Source organism: Aplysia californica, unplaced genomic scaffold (assembly GCF_000002075.1).
Source record: "Aplysia californica isolate F4 #8 unplaced genomic scaffold, AplCal3.0 scaffold02103, whole genome shotgun sequence".
Lineage (NCBI taxonomy): Eukaryota > Metazoa > Mollusca > Gastropoda > Aplysiida > Aplysiidae > Aplysia > Aplysia californica.
In genome coordinates this window covers 6,069-16,352 of record NW_004799373.1, presented here as the reverse complement: position 1 = coordinate 16,352, position 10,284 = coordinate 6,069, and the positions used below count along the sequence as shown (strand labels likewise).

The 10,284-nt window shown below is 38.2% G+C and overlaps 1 protein-coding gene across 1 annotated transcript; it reads left to right on the top strand.

Moving 5' to 3' along the window:
- The first annotated feature begins 518 nt into the window (after nucleotides 1–518).
- On the top strand, nucleotides 519–5,869 carry LOC101862246. Its single transcript, XM_013091100.2, has 5 exons — nucleotides 519–692; nucleotides 3,658–4,096; nucleotides 4,564–4,668; nucleotides 5,185–5,270; nucleotides 5,635–5,869. Exons 2-5 carry the CDS (start codon nucleotides 3,665–3,667, stop codon nucleotides 5,726–5,728), a joined length of 717 nt encoding a protein of 238 aa, XP_012946554.1. The 5' UTR covers nucleotides 519–692; nucleotides 3,658–3,664; the 3' UTR covers nucleotides 5,729–5,869.
- Nucleotides 5,870–10,284: the final 4,415 nt, after the last annotated feature.

The following is a 10,284-nucleotide window of genomic DNA, read 5'->3' as shown; positions in this document are numbered from 1 at the left end:
TCACCAACACATGTCCATGACGTCACCACTACAACAGCGAGAGGATTGGTCATCCCTCCAGGCGTTCCAACCCTCCACGCTCCAGCGAGCGCTGTCACATGACGGGTTGGAGTTCAGATCTCAAATCTTTTGTTCAATAACACCAAAAAAGGAAGCGACTCCGCCCTAGTGACTCGTTGGCGTGGGTTTGACGGCCATCTTTGTCAGCTGACCAGTCTGCCTCAGTTTCATTGAAAAGTCAGTTCATGTTGCCTTTGTTCATCCCCTGAGCGGACGTTAGTTTGACGAAGTCTGTGTATGTGAATGTTTGTCGATAACATCACGTCTCATTTCTTCAAGTTTTTGTGGACATTGTCGCAAAAAGATTTTCAAAAAGGATTTGTTTCCTGTGGTTTCATGTGAAGTACACGATAGACCTTCACGATATTAATCCAAGGGATTGTTTCACCCGTTGTTGTGTAACACGTGTTCGGTATCCTCAGTGACTTTCTATTTCGACGGTTAAGTTATATGGTAAAAAGACTTTCTGTGTTCTGTTCATCGCTGTTTATCCACAACTGACGTCATAGAACCTTCTTCTGATTACCCACAACTGACGCCACAGAAGCTCTTGTTGTCATCAAAGCCTTCAAGATCAAGAACTACGAGAAAGAGCACGAGAGTACCCAGCACTGACTGCTATTGCTAAAACCGTGAGTGTCATTGATGAAATATTTCTTGTAGATTATTGTGTAGAAAGTTAACGCCGGCTGGTGGAAAGTTTTCTTCTTCTTCTTCTTCTTCTTCTTCTTCTTCTTCTTCTTCTTCTTCTTCTTCTTCTTCTTCTTCTTCTTCTTCTTCTTCTTCTTCTTCTTCTTCTTTACACGAGTTTTCCTCCCCTCACCCAGGTGGAAATGGGAACCCGGCCATAGATAGCGAAAGATCTTTTCAGTATGTTAGTGTTTTAGCGCCTATAAATGGCCGCTTGCACTGTATGCTTCCCAGGAAGTTGATGTTGTTTCAGAATGCTCTCATGTCTGCTGGGGTAATAGTATAGATTGTGAAGGGCATAGAGCCTGCTGTTGAGCGGGGATTTGTGCTATACAAATGCTATCTATTATTATTATGATGACGTACAGTGTGACACGTATCATGTAGTCATACTTTGTATTTTAAAGGTACAAGAGGGAGTGAATTGTTTTCTCTTTCTGTACAGCTCCTTGCTTGTGTGCAATATTTGGGCTTTTGAAATATGCAATTAACATGTATTCAAAATGGATTGTTACTTGATTGAACCAACGGAAAGAGAATATAAACTAAAACATTTTCCAGAAATGCCCAGTAAATATGTTAACTTTCAACTTCTGGACGCACAGAAAAAAAAACTCACAAAAAAAAACAAGCGTGCCTTTGGAAAGTGCCTTTCGTATCAATATATTATAATTATGAAGCTTTAAAAAAAAGACTTGTGCTCGAAATGACAAGTCAATATTGTCATGTTTAAATCTCAATGTAACCATTCCGTTCTGAAATTGCAAGCTTTTCTTCTTTTTAGGGGGAGGAGAGGTTGGAGCGGAAAGGGGGGGGGGGTTTGCGACTGTTGTAAGTGTAAATCTACCAAGTGTATCAGACAAGAAACATAGCAGTGCAATGGTGAAATAGAAAACATGTGAAAACTGAGTGCCGTTGAGAAAACACAACGACGTGTCAGCGGACAAAGATGGCCGACAAACCCACGCCAACGAGTCACACGGGCGGAGTTCGCTTCCTTTTTTGATATTATTGAACAAAAGATTTGAGATTTTAACTCCAGCCAGCCATGTGACAGCGCTCGCAGGAGCGTGGAGGGTCGGAACGCCTGGAGGGATGACCAGCCCGCTCGCTGTCGTCACTCATCTCACTAGGTTTGTGTATGGCAGAAGTCCGTACCGTTGTTGGGGGAGGTTGAGGGCAGGGATTATGACAGTATATACGCCTCCCTAACCAGGAGTTGAAATTTTGTTACCGCGCTCATATGACCTAAGCAGTTGCGAGCGCCGTAAAACCCTATACTGCATAGCCTGCTGAACTTGGGTAAACAGTGGGAGGGACTAAGCACCGTAATCGTTTCTTTCATTGGGAGGGACTAACATTAACGAAAAGTGAATGGATTATGGCGGCTCGTCCACAGCCAAAGGGGCCGATACAATACGATTAATCGCAGCTCGTCGGGCGATGAAAGATCCACGTGATCATCATAGTTTTATTTAGTTTAGTTTTTTTTCCCTGTTGGTTGATAGAGTTTTGATATAGCGGCCGTGTTGGACATGTCACTCTACGCAATGCCACTTCATAGGTTGGGGGAGGGGGGGGGGGGGGGGGTAAATGAAATGTTCAACAAGGGAAGCTGTGAAAGAACAAATCTTCTCAAAATCCAAGAAAGCGACAACCAAAAAAGGGCCCCCCCCCCCCCCCCCCCCCCCTACACACACCACCCTAAATATTGACTCAGAACAGGAGCTTGTAAGCTTTCTCGCTTATTGTAGATCAAATGTTCCCAATGTTCACGCATTTAACAAGCATTAGTAAGGAGTCTTAAATTCGGCAATCAAATTGAGAAAGAAATTGTTTCCATGGATTACGGTGGCCAATAGAGTTATTTTCAAGAGGTATATAGGTCTAGAAAAACCACGCTTCGAAAAAACGAGCGATAAAGAAAAATAAAAGATTGACTTTAAGAGGAAATGGTGGTGGCAAACATTCCCAGTACGAGAAGAAATATGGCTTTAGGGGGGTTCTTATACGATGAAATAATTGTAAGAGAGGCTGAAGTAGCTAAAAATGCATACAATTCAAAATCCATAGTTTTGATCCGAATCATGACTTTCGAGGTGCAGCTCCCCCCCCCCCCCCCCTTAAAATGGACAATATAAATGGACCACCAATACTTAAAACAGAAGTACAAGGTGTCATCAAGAAAATAAAACAAGGAAAAGCATCAGGGTCAGATAATATCCCAGTTGAAGTGATTGTCACGCTAGAAGAATAGGCACTGAAATAACAACAAAGCTCTTACATTTTATCTATGACAGTGGTGAGATTTCAGAGATATGATTACTCAGTTATTTGTTGTTGGTTTGTTTGTTTGTTTATTGCTGGGTTTTTTTGGGTGCTTTGTTTTGTTTAACCTAAAACACCAGGTGTCACTGTGCGTGAGATCTATAGAATGATAAGCCTTATAAGTCATTTTACAAAAAAATCTTGCTGCTAGAACTATTGCCATTGTCAAAGACAGTTTCAATAAAATGAGCCGATTCATGAAAAATAGAAATATCTAAATGACCGCAAACATGAAAGTTCTAAAATATTACGTGTGGTCAACCCTTATATTTTATGACTGTAAATGCTGGCCAATCACCAAAAACAGTAAAAAAAATATGATAGAAGCAACAGACACGTGGTTTCTTGGGAAACTGTTGAGAATTTAGTGGCAGAAAAAGAAATCAAATGTTGTACTTAAGAAAGCCCACTTGGGCCGCTCGTTTCTCGAACTCATGAATAGAAGACATGAAGACGCCATTATTGGACGCCTTTTGCACAACATAGAGCTACAAGTTGTAAAAAACAGTGAGCCAGTTCTACTCCATACCATGAATCAATTAACTAAAAATTGCCTTTTCTTTTCTTTTTTTCCAAAAGTTTCATCATGCCACAAAACTCACCGATGAAGCAAAATCACTTCATAGTTCAACTGACGCCACCCGTACCATGGATCAACCCTGCTGGCTGGTCAGCTCACTCCGTCCCCGTCCCTTCATTCAGCGACATTGGTCACCAGCTGGCCGAAAACATGGCTCCAGAACCAGCAGACTGCCAGCCACCAGGTAAAAGACGGAGAATGGAATCTGAACCGTCCCCCGATGGTGTGGAGTCCAGTGTCAGCGGTTTCGGGTTACACCCCTTCTCAAGTAGTCAGACGAAGAATGCTGGTGACGTCAGTAGTGGTTATGATCACGTGTCCAAGATGTCGATGGAAACCCAGTTGTGGTGGCGCCTTCGTGAACAGGTGCTGAGAGAAAAGAGAGACAATTCGCTGCATTGTGGGACGGTGGAGACCGGAGCTGTGGACTGGGAAAAGGTGAGCTGGATTTCTGTACTTTTTTATTGTTACGCCTCTCTCTCTCTCTCTGTCTCTGTCTCTCTGTCTCTCTGTCTCTCTGTCTCTCTCTCTTTCTCTCTCTCTCTCTCTCTCTCTCTTTCTCTCTCTCTCTCTCTCTGAAGGGGAACGGTAGGCTTAACATAATATTTCTAAACTACTTTTCAGAAAAAGCAAAACAAATTTCGTTCATTTCAAATTTATTTGAGGCAAAGCACAATATTCTTTTCTTGAATGATCTCTGTCAGACGTGGTGGGGTTATATGCGAAAAAAATGGGAGGGTGTATTTTGTACCATTCGTGAGAGTTGTACTGCTTCAGTAAGGAGAGGCTGTATCAAAAGTTGGAACTAAATTCTACATGTGTATTCCGCGTTTGTCTTAAATCCCAACATATAGTCTATGATTTACTTGTACAGCCACAACCTGATGTATACTTCCTACTTCCAGGTCCAAGCTGTGTCTGCTCCAGTGTTCTCTCTTGTCGGCGCCTTCGTGGCAAACTTTCAGGAGGAATTTTACACCGACAGATTTTCCCTGGAAGAGCGAGTTTTTGTAAGTAATTACGTCACATGATGGGTTAGAGACTGGGCTTTCATAGATCTAAGATAGCCTAGGTTAGGTTCTTATCTTTTCAGTGCTGTCTATTTATTTAATTTTATTTCTTACTTAAGGCTGGATCTTCAAATCATCGTGTATAGAAGTCTTAGAATTGAGGAAGGACTTTTTATGCATGATCTTTATGACCGTGTCTTTGACATGGATTCGAACGAAGTCCCCTCTGATATTACAGGACAGTTCCGTGTGCCTGCCACCAAGCACAGAATGTCGTTCAGGATACAATAATATGTGTGAGCTAGTTGGTGTATCTATCTATCTATCTATCTATCTATCTATCTATCTATCTATCTATCTATCTATCTATCTATCTATCTATCTATCTATCTATCTATCTATCTTTTGAATTACTAATCTTATTCTTTAATTCATTGTTTACACTTATCGAACAGGATTTATTACCTTGAAATTATAGGGAGCACATTCAACAATTTTATCTTTCGTTTCTAACAGCTCAAGCACTTGTGCACCGAGTGCAAGATCGAGACAACTGACCAGCTCTGTAACAACGACAGTGTGGTCACACTCAGGAAGACAAGGTGAGCTGTCCTGTAAGCTAAGCTTGGTGTTAGATACGATTGTTTTGAAGTAAGATTTATTTTGCCCTCAAGCACACTAGTTATATAACATAACGTCTTATCAGTTTGTTGATCTAGTTGAAATGCTCTCCTTATCATTATTCGTTGTTGTTGTTATTATTATTATTTTTATCATCATCATCATCATCATCATCATCATCATCATCATCATCATCACCATCATCATCATCATCATCATCATCATCATCATCATCATAGTATTATCACTTATCAGTATTATTGCCATCAGTAGGGCTATTATTATTAAATGGTTTTTGTCGCCTTTCATCTTACAGATTTTGTTGTATGTTTATTGTTTCAACAGTGAGACTCTTTTTCCCACTGAGCAAGTTTTCCAACGCGTTCTGATGACCCTCCAACAATCACAAACAAGGGTCGGGCTGGGACAAAGCTTCTGACAGCTGAACGACGACCGGAACCTGGGAACTTGACATGCAGCTCGAGAGAACAGACAGACAGACTATAAATAGTTCTTGGCAATAACTTATTTGTATTTGCAAAACTGTTCGATTTTTGGTCATTAAAAAAAGACAAATGTTTATAGAGACTGATTTCACTTCCAAACTAGTTACTGCTTAAAGTGCAAAAATATTTTTAAGTCATGTTTAAGATTTTTAGTTGAAACCTACATTTGTATCTACCATCTCACGGAAAACCAGTTAATGCACGTAGTACCTTCGTCATTCCCTGAGTACTTTCAGCCTGCTTCCTTTCAACAGTATCAGGCAGAAATCTGTGTGGAGACAGAGACAATTTTCTTACTTTCTATAGCAGGTTTTGTCAGACATTTGCTTATTATTGTGTATTATTTCACTCTAGTATTATCATGCATTAGTGATCTCGACTGCTTTGTATTTCTTAATTTTTTAAAAATATCATACTCTGAATAAGAAATCCAGAATGTGAATTCGAATTTTATATCTTAGAAAAAAATAGTGTTTAGAATGTAATAACAACTTTATTGTATAAGCCCCTCACAACCCCCCCCCCCCCCCCCCCGCCCCCCCAAAAAGAAGCAAAAAACAAAACAAACAGCTAAACAAAAACAACTATTATTTCACTCTTCTGTGTCTTTTTACATGTTCTTTTTTTTTAACTGAATTTATTTGCGGAATACCAATTGTGAGACTATTGCTGGAATAGACTGGGGACTTTGAGCACTTTGTGATTATTCAAAAACTGTGTCATTAGATACTCTTATTGTACAGATTCAAATTTCCGAGAAAAAAAAACCCAATACGAATGTCAATCATTCTCTTCTAACAAACGCATTATTACAGCAAAAAGTCACTTCTTGGTGTTTTTATAAAGAATTTAACCTGACCTGGTGAAGGACAGGATAAGAACAGTTCTTTGTTGGCAAGTTGTCTTAGAATTGTACATAATTGAATAACATTATCAACGAGTGGTATATCGTAATTACGACTGATATTTTCGACTGTCTAGTGTTTCACAGCTTTAATGGTCATAAGCAACATTGTACAAAAGGAAAACATAATAAACCAGAAATACCAAGATACAATCCCTTCTAATTTGAAAAATCTCTAAAGAATATGCTCTTCATAATATTTTGTAAATATTCACAGGAAAACAATGTGTGATCACGATGGTACATTTTGATACTTCCATAAAGAGATAATGTCTGATCAGTTTACGTTGAAGACATTAACTTTTGCTTGTGTCAAATTTTAAAAACACTTGTACGATATTGATCACCATGCCCTGAGTTAGTTATACAGCATCGGAAACTGATATCTTAAAAATAAACACTGCTTTGAATGTAATCACAACTTGCAATAATCATATAAGCCACTCTCCCCCCCCCCCCCCCCACACACACACATACACAAAAATGTACACAAATAAAACAAACAAAACAAAACAAAAAACATAGAGAAAATCTTAGTTGTCTCAGTATTGTACAAAAGTGTTCAACATTATCAGAGAGTTGTAGAACATAATTGCAACCGATATTTGAGAAAGTTTAGTGTTACTGTAGCTGTAATGGTTACAAACAATATTGTATATTATAAAGAAAGAAAACATGATAAACCTGAAAGAGCATTCTTCAATTTTTCTAGTTTGAGATGTCTGTGAGAGAATATTCTCCTGATACGTTCACATTCACAGGAAAAAATGAGTTCAAGATACTATATTTTGATACTTCCATAAAGCGATTTGTTTGACCAACTTAACTTGAAAACAATAACTTTTGCTAGTGTCAAAAAAAAAACACCAACTCATTTTCATAATTGTACATTATTGATCATTGATGAACATTATCAGCGAATGGTATATCGTAATTCCGACTGATATTTTAGACTGTCTAGTGTTACACAGCTTTAATGGTCATAAGCAACATTGTACAAAAGGAAAACATAATAAACCAGAAATACCAAAATACAATCCTTTATAATTTGAAAAGTCTCTAAAGAATATGCTCTACATTTGTTAATATTCCCAGAAAATAGTGTCATCATGATGGTACATTTTTGATACTTCCAAAAAGAGATAATGCCTGACCAGCTTATGTTGAAGACATTAACTTTTGCTTGTGTCAATTTTGTAAAACACTTGAACAAATTGATCATCATGCCCTGGGTTAGTAATACAGCATCGGAAACTGAAATCTTAGAAATAAACACTGCTTTGAATGTAATCACATTTTGCAATGATTGTATAAGAAGGAAAGCATGACAAACCAGAAAGAGCACGCTGCAAACCTTCTAGTTTGAAATGTGTTTTTAGAGAATATTCCCCTGATACCTTCATATTCACAGGAAAAATATGTTCAAGAAACTTTATTTCGATACTTCCATAAAGCGATTTGTTTGACCATCTCAACTTGAAAACAATAGCTTTTGCTTGTGTCATTTTTTAAAGTCATTGTCATAATTGTACATTATTGATCATGACCCCCTGAGTTAGTAATCGAGGATATGTATTCGTAACTGATATTTTAGAATTCAATACTGATTTGGATGTAATCACAATTTGCATTAATTGTATACTCATGTCCTTCCCCCCCCCCCCCCCCCACACACACACACAAAAACGAACAAAAATGATAAAATAAAGAATGCAAATTTAACAACTAACATAAGAGCATCAAAACAAAAACAAAACAAGAAACACACACACACACAAGAAAAACTTGAAAAAAAATGATTTCACTTTTTATAGCTTTCTCAAATTACATTTAGATACTTCTGACGTAATATTGAAGTCATTTTAGCAATGTATTTTGTATGTTCTGTGATCAAATGCTTTAACTACAGTAACATACTATCATTTAATTTAATCAAACTTAGTTTTATTGTCTTGGTTAGCCCATGGATTTATTGGACTCCTTTTGAATTTGCAACATTCTCGGTTTCTCTTTTGATAGGTTGTCTGTATGCCTCGAATTTTTTACTACACATTTAACCTACTAATTTTTAATGTTCTCTTTTCAAACTAGCAGCTGAGGAAAACTATCTGAAGTCAATAATTCTGTCCTTGAAAGTCAACGCTTATTAATTGTCAATGTGTCCAGTTCAACATTATAATGTATATTTATGTTTTGTTTTCTTTCTCCTTTCGTATTTTCAATGTTTTTAATAAAATTTGTTTTAAAAAATTAAAACCCACTTGTTATTGTTTTATTTATGTCATATATTATCAAGCACATAATATTTGTTTTCATGCTTCTATGTTGCTATTTTCACGTGGTTGTTTTTTGTTTGTTGCTGTTTTTATTATTGTTGTTTTCGTTGTTATTGTTGCTGTTGTTGTCACTATTGCTATGTTTGTTATTGATTTTTGCTGTTGTTTTTGTTGCTGCTCCTGGTTTGTTTGTTTTGTTAAGTTACTTTGTCACCACAAATAAAGACGGATCAGAAAAAAACAAAACAACAACAGCATCAACAGAAGCAGAAGCATCACCAACAACAGATAAAACTGATTGCAAAAGACCCTCCGACATCCCACAAGCGGACGAAGGAATTATACACGGCAATAATGTCCTTAAAAAGGGAGGTACACATTTAGTCCCGTGGCGACCAGTCACTACTGGCAAAAATCAGAACTGGTCACTTCTCTGAGTTGCGAGCAGACAAAAATAGAATAAACGAAACATCAGACCCAATTTGTTTATGTGGAGCGAGAAGCCCCAAGATCTGGAGCACTGACCACTGACAGCAGAGATGCTCCTCCCGCTACAGAGGTCCAGCGGTGTCATCTCTTTCGGGAAGGTTTCAGGGAGGTTGGACTATTTCACCCACTACATGTACCTAAGAGAGGCGGTGACCATAGCGAAGAGCACGCTCTTTGGGTCTCTCTCTTTCTCTCTCTCTCTCTCTCTCTCTCTCTCTCTCTCTCTCTCTCTCTCTCTCTCCCTCTCTCTCTCCCTCTCTCTTATACACACACATACACACACATAATAACAACAGCAACAAGAAAAACAACAACAACAACAAGAAAAACAAAAACACCACTTCCACCACCACCACCACCACCACCACCAACAACAACAACAACAAGTTAATTTCCTGAACACAGTTTCTCACTGCAACTTAGATCTTAAAAACATACATGTTGTGAAAGGCCCATCAACAATGATAAACGACAACACATTGAGAGTGGCTTTTAAATTACCCAAGCGGTTGTGAGTCACTGTTTCGATTTATACTTTCATGACTCATGGAGGAATGCAGACACAAAATACCTTGTGAATGAAGAATTGTTATCAATTATAGTCAAACCTGTGTAAAACAGCCACCCAATGTCAAGGAGAAGATTGGCCATATAACACATGTGGCCGTCCTAGGCAGGATTTGATCAAAATGAAGAATGCAAATCATTCTCTTCTAAGGTCCAAACCGGAGATGATCTAAATTTAAGGCTTAGGACTGCCTTAAAATTCAAAAGGCTTTTTGTTTTCCTTTTAAAAAGAGGGGTGGGTGGTGTAAGAAGG